The sequence below is a fragment of the Macrobrachium nipponense genome, chromosome 4 (assembly GCF_015104395.2).
Source record: "Macrobrachium nipponense isolate FS-2020 chromosome 4, ASM1510439v2, whole genome shotgun sequence".
NCBI lineage: Eukaryota > Metazoa > Arthropoda > Malacostraca > Decapoda > Palaemonidae > Macrobrachium > Macrobrachium nipponense.
In genome coordinates this window covers 94312254-94327545 of record NC_061100.1, presented here as the reverse complement: position 1 = coordinate 94327545, position 15292 = coordinate 94312254, and the positions used below count along the sequence as shown (strand labels likewise).

The window sequence follows — 15292 nt, the reverse complement described above, 5'->3', positions numbered from 1 at the left end:
CTGGGCTTGAGGAACGGTAACCTGTTAGAATCGCAATTTTTGTTTCTACGGACCGAACTCGACAATGCGATAGACCGACGTCGGGCTGACAGCAAGGACTGTCTGGTGCACCACGCCGTGTCTAAATCAGAGCTTCGCCCTCGGAGACGTTTGGCCCCCCCTCCTCCCCCGGTCCAGCAGCAATCGAGAAGATCATCCCCTGGTAGGCCATCAAGGACCTCGAGTTTGGCAGGGCCTTCCCGTTCGTCACAGCCGAAGTCTCAGGATCAACGCCCCTTTTGCTCTTGTTCCTTTAAACCAAGAAGAGGCCCTAGAAGCAGAGGTCAAGGGGGCCGTCGGTAGGTTGGGCGCCTCTCCCTCTCCTCTGCCATGGGTGGGGGGTTGCCTGGCTGGCCATTGGGCCAAATGGCAGTGTTACGGGGCGGAGAAGTGGGTGGTAGAAGTCCTTCGGATGAGATACCTGTTGCCATTCGACTTCTCTCCTCCTCTGTCGGACAAGCTGCAGCTCAGTAAGACGTATCCCCCAGATTCTCTGAAGTTCTTGGCTCTTCAGGAGGAGGTGCAGAAAATGCTGGACAAGGATGCGATAGCAGAAGTAGTGCGTCCGTCCCCGGTGTTTTACAGTCACATCTTGGTGCCCAAGGCATTGGGAGGATGGAGGCCTGTGATCGACTTATCCACCTTGAATCGCTTCATCAGGAAGACACGGTTCAAGATAGAGACCCCGCGCTCGGTGTTGGCAGCCGTGAGGGAAGGCAACTTCATGCTGTCGATAGACTTGAAGGACGCATACTTCCAAATCCCTGTTCATCCCACGTCCAGGAAGTTCCTTCGCTTCTCTTTTGTGGACAAGATCTTCGAGTTCAAAGTCTTGTGCTTCGGGTTGACCACAGCTCCTCAAGTGTTCACAAGGGTCTTCTCTCTCGTGTCAAGTTGGGCCCATGCTCAGGGGATCCGTTTGCTGAGGTACCTCGACGATTGGTTGGTCTTGGCAGTTTCCAGGGAAAAGCTGCTGCAAGACAGGGATTGTCTTCTTTGGTTCTGTCTGGACCTGGGCATATTAGTCAACCAGGAAAAGTCGAACCTCGTACCTACTCAAAGGATTCTCTACCTGGGCATGGTCATCAATACGACAGTGGCGAGAGTTTTCCCGTCGGATCAGAGATTGGAGAAGTTGCGGGCTGTGGGGCACAACTTCCTCTCAAAGTTGCATCAGTCAGCTCATCAGTGGCAGGTTCTTCTGGGAGTGCTATCTTCCCTGAAGAAGCTGGTCCCTCATGGGCGTCTTCATCTTCGGTCTCTGCAATGGAGACTGGGGGAATTCTGGTCTCCGGCGGGGGACTCTCCCCTGTTTATGGTCCCACTGTCTTTGAAAGTGAGAGAAGACCTTCATTGGTGGCTGGACGACCAGAATCTATTGAAGGGTGTCCCTCTGTGTTCTCTCCCTCCGGACTTCCTTCTGTTCTCGGACGCCTCCCTCACAGGTTGGGGCGCGCACTTAGGCGGCCTCATCGCTTCAGGCGTTTGGGGTTTAGAGGACAAGCAGCAGCATATCAACGTCTTGGAGTTGAAGGCGGCTTTCCTGGGTCTGAAGGAGTTTCGGGGGATGGTAGAGGGTCACTCTGTCGTTCTCATGTCGGACAACACCACGGTGGTAGCCTATGTGAACAAACAGGGAGGCCTAGTTTCTCAGCAGCTTCATGCCTTGACCGTCGAGCTTCACCAGTGGGCAATCAGCAATTCGGTAGAGCTTTCAGCCAGGTATATACCAGGGAAATGGAACGTGGTTGCAGACAAACTCGGTCGCCGGGATCAGATCTTAGGCACAGAGTGGTCCCTTCATCAAGTGGTGGCAGACAGGCTTTTCCAGATTTGGGGGAGACCCATGCTGGACCTTTTCGCGACATGTTACAACAGCAAGCTGGAAGTGTTCTGTTCAGTGGTCCCAGATCCATTGGCATTGGCAGAAGATGCATTCCAACATCCCTGGGACAACCTGGAGGTGTATGCCTTCCCTCCGTTTTGTTTGATCGATCCGTCAGGTTCTGAACAGGCTGTTGGGTTCACAGGGTCTCAGAATGACTGGTGGCCCCTCTGTGGCCTCAGACAGAATGGTTTCCAAATCTGCTATCGTTGTTGTCGGAGACTCTGAGGGAGATTCCGCCTTGGTGGCATCTCCTGTGTCAGCCCCATGCAGAAAGGTTCCACCAGTCAGTAGAATCCCTGTCTCTTCACGGTTGGAGGCTATCAACTATCTCCTCCGAGAGAGAGGCTTTTCTCTGAAGTCAGCTGGGCACATGTCCAGCAGTCTTAGGAAGTCAACCTCCGCAGTTTACCAAGGCAAATGGGCGATTTACTGTGATTGGTGTCGTGAACAGAGTTTTTCTCCACTCGTGACCTCTATTCAGTGAATAGCAGACTTTTTAACCTTCCTCAGAGACGAGAAACGTTTGTCTGTGTCTGCTATTAGAGGCTACAGGGCGGCTCTGAGTTTGGTGTTACGCCTGAAGGATATCGACGTCTCCTCTTCCTGGGAACTTTCCCTGCTAGTTAGGGGGTTTGAGCAGTCGTCTTCTAGAGAGCTCAAGCCCCCAACGTGGGATGTTTCCTTGGTGCTTAAGAGCTTGACTAAGAGCCCTTATGAGCCCTTGCACCGCTCATCTGATAGGAACCCGACGCTTAAGACAGTTTTCCTTTTGGCTTTGGCAACTTCCAAAAGGGTAGGAGAGCTCCACGGTCTGAATTATGAGGTGAAGCACACCAGGGGTTGGAAGTCAGTGTCCTTTGAATTTGTTCCAGAGTTCGTGGCCAAGACCCAAAATGCCTCAGTGCATGATGACAGGTTCGCTTCATTTTCCATTCCATCACTGACTGACTTTGTGGGTGGTGATGCTCAAGAGCTTTTGTTGTGCCCTGTCTGGGCCCTCCGTTACTATCTTAAAAGGACTCGGCACCTTAGACCAGGCTGCTGCAGGCTTTTTGTCAGTATAGGCCGTACGGAGAAAGAGGTGTCTAAGAATACTATCTTTTTTTGGATACGGGAAGTCATCAGACAGGCATACTTGACTCTTGATGATTCCATCGCCACGTCTGTGCAGGCTAGAGCACATGATGTTAGAGGTATTGGTCCCCTTTCTGGCTTTCAAAAAGAACTTGGCTGTACATAGAGTGCCGAGTGCTGGTACTTGGTTATGCCAGTCCACGTTCACCTCTTTCTATCTTAAGGATGTTGCCCACAGATCTATGGACATGTTTTCCCTGGGTCCTGTGGTGGCTGCCCAACAGGTTGTGTAACTCATAGTTGCCTAAAATGATTGTGTGGATGAGAGAATAAGTGAGTTGGCTGGCCTCCTTCTTTCTCTTGTACCTTTCCCTCTCCCTTCGGGCGGTTAAAGGAATTGACACGTCATTTGCTGGACTGGTCTGCTACAGGTGAGTGAGGTAGTCATACTGGTAGTGTGGTCGTGCAATATTCAATATCTTACCCACTATTTAGTTGCTACAAACCTGAGGTCTTAACGTTATACTGCCCGCCTCTAGCCGCCCCTCTTTTTGTTAAGTCATCCTGAGTTGGGAAACACTGGCATATATGTTCGACGTTTGACCACTCTTCACCCGATCTACGCATGCGTTGCCAGATACCACAAGATTCCTTGCTTTCATCTACTTTTTTACCGGATCCAGCTAGGCGCTAGAAATTATCCTATTGTTAAGACCTCAGGTTTGTAGCTATGAAAAATACAAATTGTCTTAGAAAATTTGTCATTTTTTACAAGGATATTTCTTCATTTTCTCCAGATATACCAACTTGATTTGAAGTCCAGTACATTCCAATCTTAAGGGATATGCTAATACTATTGTCAGTATGAGTAGTTGTTCAAAAACAATGCATAAATACAATGTTCATTATCAAAGATTAATATGATAATATACCAATTCTTAGTTCTTTGGAAGACATACAAACTTCCAGCTGTAAAATCAACAATACACAGTCCAATAATGAATTCTTACAATTGGAGACGGCCAGTTAAGACTGTCTTGAGTTAAGTAACAGGGGTTTGGCCTGTAACGGGAAGATGGTGATTAAAGGAGGTCAATAAAAATGTAAACGTTAAATAATTTATTAACCATATAAAATTATATTCAACATGAGATTGTGCGCTAAAGCATTCTGAATGGTTTTCATTCAACAAAACTACATATAGCTACCTCTTTGGTTTGGAAGGATATAAAATGACTTAATATATAAAAATAGTGCTAATAGGATGCTCGTTATCACATACTGGACGGATGCGTTATTCTGACGTGAGAATCACAGGCAAAATAAATTTTTTTGTTATCAGAAGATACTCATTTTAAATATTAACATAATTACTTGTGTAGTAGAGAAACCAGATTTTGAATAAGTTAATTAGAAACTATTAGAGCGGTGCTTACATTGTTAGTTGTGCTATCCCAAAACTGAGGCCCCTGTCTCACCTGCTAAATGACTGCTATCCTTTATCTGGAAGGAGGGTAGGTGTATCTATATCTCTCTGTCAACCAGAGAGGAAAATATAACATACCATAATACTATCTTGTCTATTTGGAGTCTGCATCTCTACAGTGAAGACAAAAACAAAAGAACATCCTATAATGTGCATCCTAACAAAAACATCATGAAACTTACATAAAGTATTTATTCTTTATTGTTCAGAAGATGAACCGTATTCATATGGATCAAGCCCACAGTGCCCACTGATTCAAAATTCAAGCTAACAAAGAATATGGTGTTCATAAGGAAGTAAGAGGAGGAGAATTGTTCAAGTGGATTTATGTAGTGGAAAAGGGCTTTTAACACTGATAACATTCACTTCACAAGATAGCACCTTTGACAGAGAACTAATTGCTGTACACCTCAGCTGCGGATAATTCAAACACCTATTCCACAGTATATCCCTTCGGCCCCTAGCTGCAACACTCATTCCTTTTACTATACTTCCGTTCATATTCTCTTTCTTCCATCTTACTTTTCACTCTCTCCTAACAATTGATTCATAGCGAAACTGCGAGGTTCCTCCTGTTATACCTGTCAAACATTTTTACGTAAATTTCCGTTTCAGCGCTGAATGACCTCATAGGTCCCAGTACTTGGGCTTTGGCCTAAATTCTATTCAAATCTGTTCTATCATCCAGCTGAACCATCAAGCACTCATACACACCATAAAAAAAAATTCAGGATGGGTACTCTGTCCTTCAACAGCATCATCTTCAGTGATCACCTAATTCACATGTACTACCATGAACCATTCTGGACAAGATGAACAGAGTAAAATCTCTGATGCCAACTGGTGCTATAGTATTTAGCCACATAACCATTGTGTTTAGTATGTATACTCCATCAACGAAATTCCAAATACCAATAGACATTAAATGATGAGTGACTGCAAATGAAAGAGAGAAAATAATGCTGGACAAAAACTTGTCAAGAGGACAAGCTTCAAATAAACTTCTACACACATGCAGACAAAGCAATGAAATGAGTTGCACTGAGTGAGACAAGGGCCCCCTTCAGATGCTTGCCATTTACTTGCCTATAACCACTAGGTGTGCTTCTGATAAACAATTCAGTACCTGGTCTCTCCTCTTAGGTTAACACTAAATCTTATGTGAAGTGTCAGATATGTTCCTTGCATGAATACACAATACTTGTGAATGCAGTATGTGAAGGAATATTACATTCATGTCTATGATATATTGACCACTAGGAAAACTTATTGCTCAATGTCCTACAATAAAATCTGCTTGCTTCATTTTGACCTGTAAAAAAATGTTCCACAAAAAACTTCAACAAGAATGTATGTGCGTATCTGCCTAAAATACATTTGAAGAAATTAAATTCATTTTTACGCAACACTGTAAATATCTTCGCCATCCACAAATATATATATCTGAGGGCCTCTGAAAACTGAGGTTTAATATATTAAAACTGACATAGGTGCTTTTAAACAGCTTCCAGGCAACAAATCAAATATATAAATTAATTTAAAAATAAACCTGAACCTACACACTTCATAGGAGTCTTCACATTTTGGATTTGCTTTTCCTGCACACATGGAGACATACTGTGTTTATTGTCCAGAACATGAACCCCATATGAATAAGGTCCATGTTCTGAATTATAATATTGTAATAATAATTTTATATACTAGTTCATAGTGTATCATTATAAGAACTTTGATCCCAAACACTCTGGTAACCATTTCAAATTATTGTACCAGACATTTAATATTTGATAAATGCTCTAAAAATGGGAAAAATATTTAAAGTTGAAATGGTAATGTCAATAAGTGTATGAGTGAGTGTTCTGAATTAAATTTACTGTATTCAATCAAGTGTACATTATTGCAGCTAACATCTGTAATCATTAGCAATCTACTTCAACAAGTAGTGTATGAGTGTACTAAATTAAATTTACTGTAATCAATCAAGTGTACATTATTGCAGCTAACATCTGTAATCATTAGTAATCTAATTCTGGGATCATTAAGTCTTGATTTAATAACGCAATTAAATACAGTATACTCACACCTATTTGCGGTTCAGGATTTGCAGACTTGCCTATTAGTAGATTTTTCTATGAAACATGTACGTGGAAAATTCACCTATTCACAGTATTTTTTCATAGAGAAATAATCACTAATTACTGTATTTTCATGCAGTTTTCATGACTAGATGCATTTTTTGTGATAAAACTATCAAGATCCTCGGGTATAAGCATTTTAGAGGTTTTTTTTTTGGTGTTTGAACAATCAAAACTGGAATTTATAAATGATTTTAGGGGGGTTTTTAGTATTTGCAGACTTTAGCGATTCGTTGAGGTTTGTGGTACACATCCCCTGTGAATACTGGGCGTTGACTGCACTAGTACACTTCAAAGATATACAAAGAATGGTCTCACTAAGTCTTACACTACAGATTATGTCTCCAAAACATTTAGAAAAAGTAGTGACTATAGGCTATCCAGATGTTCTTCCTGCAATGGCTTCTGCAAGGCCCAATGAAAATGTATCTTAACAGAAACTTATGATCTATTTTTATAATAAACTGAGTGTATTTTTGCTCGTTGCCTGAGTTGAGTCATACTTGCCTACAAAATGAGAAAATACTGTATAAAATATTTTTAAGTAGTAATGACTACGACACTGCTCTACACATGAATCAGTTTATGTTCCGAAAGGCCCTTTGTATCTTGAATTGTATGCAAGTTAGTCTTCATGTGTATTTAAGTACATTATGATATAAAGTTAATACAATACATACATACTACTGTACTTTTTTTCAACCCAAAACACAATACAGTATACTGTACACTGTACATACAGTACTAATGTATTTTATGCAGTAAGTACTTTATGAATATAAATAAACATAAAACCTAATACAGTTCTTTTTTCCCGCAGTTCTTTCTTCCCGAACACAATTTTAATTTATGATCATGTCTGTTCTTGTCTCTAAGTGTCATAACTTGAATGTTTGTTAGTAGGGTAGTGAATGTATTTAATTTGGCAAACCAAACAGTGGTTTAATAAGCAGGTCCCAAGATCATTGCCTGAATGAAAAACTTTTTGCGAATCATTCCAGCATAAGCATTTCAAAGGGACATTGACATGGAGGCATAAGAGAAGAAGGCATCGATTTGCTGATTACTGGTGTTACTGTCGGATGTCACGTAAACCGTCTGGCTTGCAGAGGATGAGTTCACTTGCGCAGCGATCTGAAAGTAAAGTTCTGTCATTCTCTTTTGCAAATTACAATAAATTAAGGAATCAGTTGTTATAGGTTCAAGTAATTACATGTCATTTTATCTTCTATGTGCAGATGATCTAGTGTTAAGAGCAGAATCAGAGGCAGGGGTTCTAGGAATGTATAGAACATGAATGAACAGAATGGAGAAGTGACGACTGGAAATCGAGGTAAGCAAATTGAACGTTATGATGAATAGAAAGGAAGCAAAAGGAAAAGTATGTATATTCAGGAAAGTGGCCATTGGATGCCAGGGGTGTGGGATGAATTTCCAACTAAGATGCTCAGGATTGCAAAATACTCAAAAAGCTAATTGGAGGGGTTGCTGTGGTAGTGTTTAACACTCGCCCCAGTTTTATACCGACACCTTTTATTTAGGTGAGCGAGTCAGAGACTTCTGACATGTCTAATTTAGCAGTTCTCTGGTATTATAGCAATATTTTACTAGAAATAGTGCTAAAGAGGATACATTTCACTGGGCGACACGGCTTCCTCGCCCAGAAATAGATTTTTCCTACGTCAAAATCCCTTTTCTGAGGCAAAATTGAGTTAAGAAGCTAATGGGCAAAGAAAGGGAGGTGACAAAAACATGTGATGAGAGCAGACGATAAAAGAGGTAAAGTATTTATTGTGCTATACACTAGCCAGTGGGTATTAAGAGAGCAGTAAGAAGGGAAGTAGCAACAATCTAGATCAAGTGACTTGAAAAGTGAGTAAAAAACAAAAGAAAATGATTGCACTTGTGAGAGAGACTAGCATTAAGAACCTTTGCCTACGAGTAGGTATGTATAATTAGAGTAAGACATTAACCATATTCATTAAACAAAAGAGAGCAACAATTTAAAAAAACATGGGAAAGTGATTATATACCAGAGAGAGAGAAAAAGGGAGGGGGGGGGTTTGCTTTTAGTAACAGTACCTATGATCACATGTTATTAGAGAGAGAGAGAGAAGCTTTGAGTAACTGTACCTATGATCACACTTAATTATATGGTAAACAAAGTATTCCTTGTATAAGTGAAAAAGAACTGAAAAACAAATACACAAATGCACATGAAAATGATTGTGAACACAAAAGAAGGAGAGAGAGACATGTTATAAGTATAGTAATAAATTACTTTGATGTGACCATGATTAGGGCAAAGTGCATTTATGATGAATGAGAAGTAAAAAGTAATTGAAAGAAATACAAAACTTAATAAAATGATTGCAAGTGACGGACATTTCTTGTTAAAAGTCACTCAATTTCACAGGCACATTATACTAATAAGAAAAAAACACGCTGAACAACGACATTATTCTTACCGCACTGCTAGCCTCCATAACACCTGTCCCAAGACAGAGTAAAGCTATGACTGGACCCTGACTAATGACACTGTTGTACTCCGATGTTCGGAAAACACGCTGTGCATCTGCAACTTCCATTTTGACCTCTCGACTGTGTTGTATCATACAGTTGGTCTAGAATAAATTATGTAAATTAATGTATGTGTAGAGGATATTAAACCGAAAGAACTGTATCAATATCATGGTTAAACAGCACTACTGATTTGATTTTCAGAAGACCTATACTATACCACATATTTAGATGTGGACATCTAAATACATGTGATTCAGTATATATATACTAGACAAAAATGAATCATGATACGTACTTTTCACCTTGAAATTCAAGTCATGAGTGTTTTCAAGTAAACATGCAGTGACAACACAGTGTAATAAGTACAATTGGTTAGGTACTTACGACTTCTGTTCTTAGCAGCGTTATAAAGTTAATTGCCCTTTGTTTGTGCGACGCATCATAAAAGAAAATGATCAGTGTTGCTTCCTGTGTCCCATATACTGGAGACCCCAATGAGTAAGGGACCACACTCATGTTGGTATCGAGACTGAGACCCACGCTACAAATGTCAAACCAATACAAAATATGTTATATGAAGGAAATCAGGTCTTTTTAAGATGTGTAGAGATACTATTACGACACTGTTGTAAACAGACGCCCATAAATAGTAGGAATAGTAAATCAACAATAAAGAATTCACAGCTGATCATCTAAAATAGAAGTAAAGTACTGTATATGAATAGGCTTTTATTACCTCTCTCTAAGACAGATTATGAAAGTAAAATCTTAGGAAATAATGTATAATGAAAGCATTCTAATGTTACATACACAGTATATCTGACACAAATCTATTACCTAAGGCTGCTAATGTGTTTGAGGTTCAAGTTAGCTTTCTAGAAAGTGTCAATATTAGTAGTAGTATTCAGAATGTCAAATATTTTTTCATATGTTTCATCTCTTGAAGCATGATTATTGTAACTTAAACTTAACTGGCATTCTGTTCATACTTACAACCCTAAGACTACTCAATTCTTTAGACAACAATGCTAAATAAACATACATATATTAAGTGTACAAATGTGTTTGCTCCTGACTTCAATCACCAGCTATACTTTCTCTGGCACAAATGAAGTCTTGAATATGGTGGCTTACTCTGACATCAAGATCTTTTTTGAGACAAACAAAGATCATTTCAAGAAGCAAATCATGAAGTTACTTCAAAATATCCATACACTGACAACCAAAACCATAAACAACATCTAAACCAATACAGACCTCTTGAAATCTTCACTTTTAGGTAATTTGAAGACTTCCACTAGGGCTGAATTTTGAGAGACACTAGACCAGTTTGTCTCTCCTTCGACAGGTGTGAAGTCATGAATGTTGGACCAGTTATTGTTAAAAATGCTGATTTTAGCTTTGGTAAAATGATCTGAAAAGAAAATAAGCATTCAGTTATCTGTATTATTTATGCATTAGTTTTATATATATAATAGTGATGACTGTACCACACTGATAAACATTAGCCATGGAAATAATGACAAAAACATTTGCTTCATAAGGGAAAACCCTATCTTTTTTAACTTAGAGGTTGCAATCTTGTGATTTCTCAAGTCAAATGATCACAGCTAAAAACATTCTGTACCTGCAAGTTGAGGGTAATATGCCTGGAAACACCCAAATCGCATTTTTGTTGACGCCTCTATAATTGGCTGTGTCTGACAGAGGAGAAACACATCCATCTTGCAGCAGTCTCGGGTACGAAACTGGCCGCAGGCAGCCATAATAACGCAGTCATGACAGTCTCTCAAGAAGAGACTGAAAGAAAACAAAGGCACAGAAAGGATCAAGTCACGATGCAGGATAAAACAACCAGAATTTTATTCGGTTATTGAACAATACTAACCTAAAGTACCTTAGAGCACTGTAGACATTACTTGAGGGTCTTTGGCTCCTAGCTACAACCCCTATCACATTTAACTGTACATCTGTTCATATTCTTTCTTCCGTCGTACTTTCCACCCTCTCCCAACAATTGTTTCGTAGTGCAACTGCTAGGTATTCTTCCTGTTGTCACAACTGTCAAACCTTTTTACAATCTCAGTTTCCCTTTCAGTGCTAAATGACCTCATAGGGTCCAGAGCATGGGCCTTCGACTTAAATTTTATATTCAAATTCCAACTAAAGTGCCCTAGAAAGTTCTATAAAATAATTAACAGGCAGAGGAAATGAAGGCCTGATTATGTTAGATATCATTTGTAATTTTATCAGTTTCACTTGTAATTAATATGCTGGTGTTGTTACTAAAGAATTTTTTATACTTGAGGAGGAATTTCATATATTTTGTGCCACTTTGACTGAATCTCTGTACTTCAAAGAATGTTACTCTTACTATTTATACAGTAATAATACAGTAGTATAGTAGTGTACAGTACACTATACTTATTCTGTACATTCTTAAAGAACAATACTAATGGCCATTGCATTGACAGGCTATCTAGAAAGATAAATATACATGTAAAACATCTGCCTTACACATACCTTCCAGTCGTGGGCCCAATGAAGATGACGCAATCAGAGCAGTCGTCAACTGTTATTGTGTTGATGTGATCAAACAAGTATATTTTTGATGACTGGCAATTCTGTATGATGAACTGCTGTCCATTTATTGTACCTGGTAACCGACCAACCTCTTGGCCCGAGATATTCTCTATCGTGAAGTCTGCTGGATTAACCTTCTCTCTTTTGTCCCTAAGAGTAACAAAAGAGCCACATTACCAAGGCAATTGATAAAGCAAAATAAATGGTATTAAGAGGCCAAAATGATAAGTAGAAGAATGTCAAATTATTTTAAACTGAGAGGCTGTTGACAACAAAGAAACCTGAAATGATATTTTTTTTTACACTAAATGTATGCAATAGCATACAAACAAATGTGTAGCCAGCTTGATTTTCAAGTAGTACATTAGACAAGAGATGAAAGTGCAGTAGTGCCCATCAAAGAAAGTCCATTCAAATGATGAAGACATTACAGTATCAAAAGATAGTCTGCGAATCTTGATGGAGCAATAAATTCCACAGTTAAAAGTTTTTTATTTTTTCTAAAAAAAAAAAAAAAAAAAAAAAAAGTATACTGTACAGTAAATATTTAACTCAAGTTTTGTTAACACTCAAGGCATGTTGCTTATTTCTTGGGAATTACTCCAGCTATTATTCCTTTAAAGTTATGATGAAACAATGTGAATTTCAAATACTATCTAATAAGGAATGACACCCATCATGTAAAGGTCATGGAAGCCAAGTCTTTCATAGTCCTCCACAGTAGTTTGAAGACTTATAGTATACAGTCTTAATACTTTTACACAGCAGATGCAGATTAGGGAGACAGGGGTAGACATGAGGGATCCTAACCTTTCCTAAAATTCCATGTCCTGACTTAACCAGACCTTACCATCCTAACCTAACTTAGGGTGCCATGCCCTAACCTGGCCAGGGGGTCTTTGCCCCCATGGACCCACCCAAGTAACACTGAATATCCTTGTCTATGGCAAATTTGAGACAAACAAAATGCTGCCAGCCAACATTTCTGAGCGTTACAGTCCAAAGCTCTCTTTAGGGGAAAGCTGTCCACAGTACTCCTCATTTCATAAATATCTCAGTTTTATAACACTACTCAGTAATACCTATGGTAAAACGGTTCAGTAATACCTATGGTAAAACGGTCTACTATGTACCAAAATAATTCAACAGTAGTGACCATGACGGTCTAAGTTATGGTGTACAGTAGGGCTAAGATTGTCCAAAAAAACAGAAAAGGTAGACTGCAAGGGTCTTAATATGTGAATAATATTTTTGTCCTGTACTGATATTTTATATATACAGTACTACTGTAAACAATAGACTATCATTTATAGCACTAAGTTTTCACTGAAGTTGAACATGTTAAACTTAATTTAATAGTATTCAGTCAGGCATTAATGTAAAGTTTTGGGTCATTGCATGAGAGTAAATCTTGAAGATATTGTTTGCATAGTATTTATAATTTCTTTGCTTTATTAACTACCTTATTACCAAGTTTTCAGCAATTCCATCTTGCACTGAAGGTTACTCCAATACAAGATGCAGTGGTTTGTATTTCTTTAGGAATGAATGTGCCTCAAAATACAAGATTCTGGTGGAAAGGGTTATTGGTAAAGGTATGTACCGTAGTGATTTAGACCTGTAGGCTACCTTATGACTAAGCTACCTTAACTAACCAGCATGTGTAACAGGTTAGGCTATGGGATGTCTTACTTAATACCCTCTTTATTATGTGGGATTGCAAGAAAGGCAGAACTTTATCTATTAAAGATAGACTAGTCAAATTCTGACTCTTATTATCATCACAAATAGTCAATGGTACATTGCATAATACATGAGACTGTCTTAGAAGTGGCTACATATCCAGCAACAGTTACTCACCCCATAGCAGCACACAGGCTACATTGCCAGTAAGTTACTTGGCCTGGAGCAATATATAGGCTACCTAACTAGTGACAGCTTCTTACCCTGCAATGGCACATTGGCCTAAATCAGCATACATGCTATGTAGCCAGGAAACACACTAGAGTTATGTAATTTGCAACAACAGAAACAGCGTATATTATATGTTATATAGCCAGCAACAAACAACGTACATGTGTCTTGGCTTGCAGCAGCATATAGCCTACGTAGCTAGCAACAATGATTGGTAGGCTAATGGTGGTTTGTGAATCTCTTAAGGACACTTGATCGTCTAGTGATGAGACAAACATTCAATAAAGCAGATCTTCCAAGGGTAGAGAGCCATCCTCAAATACCTAGTGGTAATGGTTACACATAAATTATGTGGGGTTCCAGATATGGCTTGGTTTGGGAAGGTTAGGATAAGAAAAAACTTTCAATAAATCAAATCTTTGAAGGCCATAAAAACGTGTGCAAATAGTCAAGGGTAACATTTAAGCAGAAGTTATGGGGGTTCTAGTTATGGCTTTGGTTTGGAAAGGTTAGGTGAGGATGATTCCACATCAGTAAAGCTGGATTTTAATCAGAGGTAACGGGCCCCCTACCCCTAACTTGGGTAGCTACAGTGCCCTAGGCTGTGCTAGGTTAGGTTAGGATGTATTCATGTTTTTAGTTTTATTGTCTATTAAGTATTGTTATCGGGAACGTGATGCTTTTGGCTATGTGTTTTCCTTTATTATATTGTGGTGTATAGTAATTCAATTCAAATTAATATTGAAAGCTCACAATATCCTAATATTCCACCATATTAAAAACTAAAATTTCCATATAATTTCATTTATTACCCATTATGAATGCAGGAGTAAAAATTTAATAGATATACACATATATATATCTTCAATAACCAGACTGGTCTGACATATAGGGCTAGTTCACATTAAAAAAATATTTTTGTATACTAGTAGACTCTCGTAAAAGGTGGTTAAAATTGAAGTATATATGACACTTTTACATTCAAGAACCAGCATTTTATCTTTGGTGTTTATGTTAAAACAAAGTAAAATGGATTATTTTAATTATACAGTTAGAACTTTATAAAAGGTAGTATCAGAATTACAATCCTGGATTGAAATGACAATCAGCTGATCGCGATTCGTAGGACTTCTTAAGCCCTGTTATATATTATGTTTTAACATAATAAAAAATGAATTATTCACCATGAATAAGTCTTAGGCGGGTTTTTATCGCCCTGAATTTGGTTATTCTCCTCCTTTTCCTTGCTCTGCAGACAGCCCATGGTCGAAATACACCCGAACACTTTTGACAGTTCTCGAGGGAATCTTTTTCCCGCGAAGAATTTCCAGGGCGTCGTCTGCTGCTGTAAACAAATGAGTGCGTTCATTGTATCTCTTAACCAGCACAAAAAAGTTCGCACGTTGAACGTTTATTATGCTGTTTAGTATCCTTTACTGATGTTCAGTTTCTTTTATTGATGTTTAGTTTTACGGGTTGCTGCTTTCGGGCAAAGAGCCTGTGCTGGGCAATTGCTGGCATGATTCGAAACAAAGTATGCTTAGGTAGTAGCTGATGGTAGATTAAACTGTTTTTTTTTTTTTTTTTTTTTCATCTGTCCATCCGCCTGAGGTGTTTTTGTATGGTAACACTGCGTCCCGGGCTTTCGAT

General features: G+C 39.1%; 1 protein-coding gene across 2 annotated transcripts; it reads right to left on the bottom strand.

Moving 5' to 3' along the window:
* Nucleotides 1–4105: 4105 nt before the first annotated feature.
* LOC135211033 (protein XRP2-like) lies at nucleotides 4106–14984 on the bottom strand. Of its 2 annotated transcripts, none has more exons than XM_064244067.1 (7): nucleotides 14827–14984; nucleotides 11669–11878; nucleotides 10773–10945; nucleotides 10403–10559; nucleotides 9530–9686; nucleotides 9091–9246; nucleotides 4106–7756 (listed from the first exon to the last, which is right to left on the bottom strand). In XM_064244067.1, exons 1-7 carry the CDS (start codon nucleotides 14904–14906, stop codon nucleotides 7634–7636), a joined length of 1056 nt encoding a protein of 351 aa, XP_064100137.1. In that variant the 5' UTR covers nucleotides 14907–14984; the 3' UTR covers nucleotides 4106–7633. The 2 variants fall into 2 exon arrangements, with proteins under 2 accessions (XP_064100137.1, XP_064100138.1); XM_064244068.1 differs by lacking the exon at nucleotides 14827–14984 and adding an exon at nucleotides 13804–13952.
* Nucleotides 14985–15292: the final 308 nt, after the last annotated feature.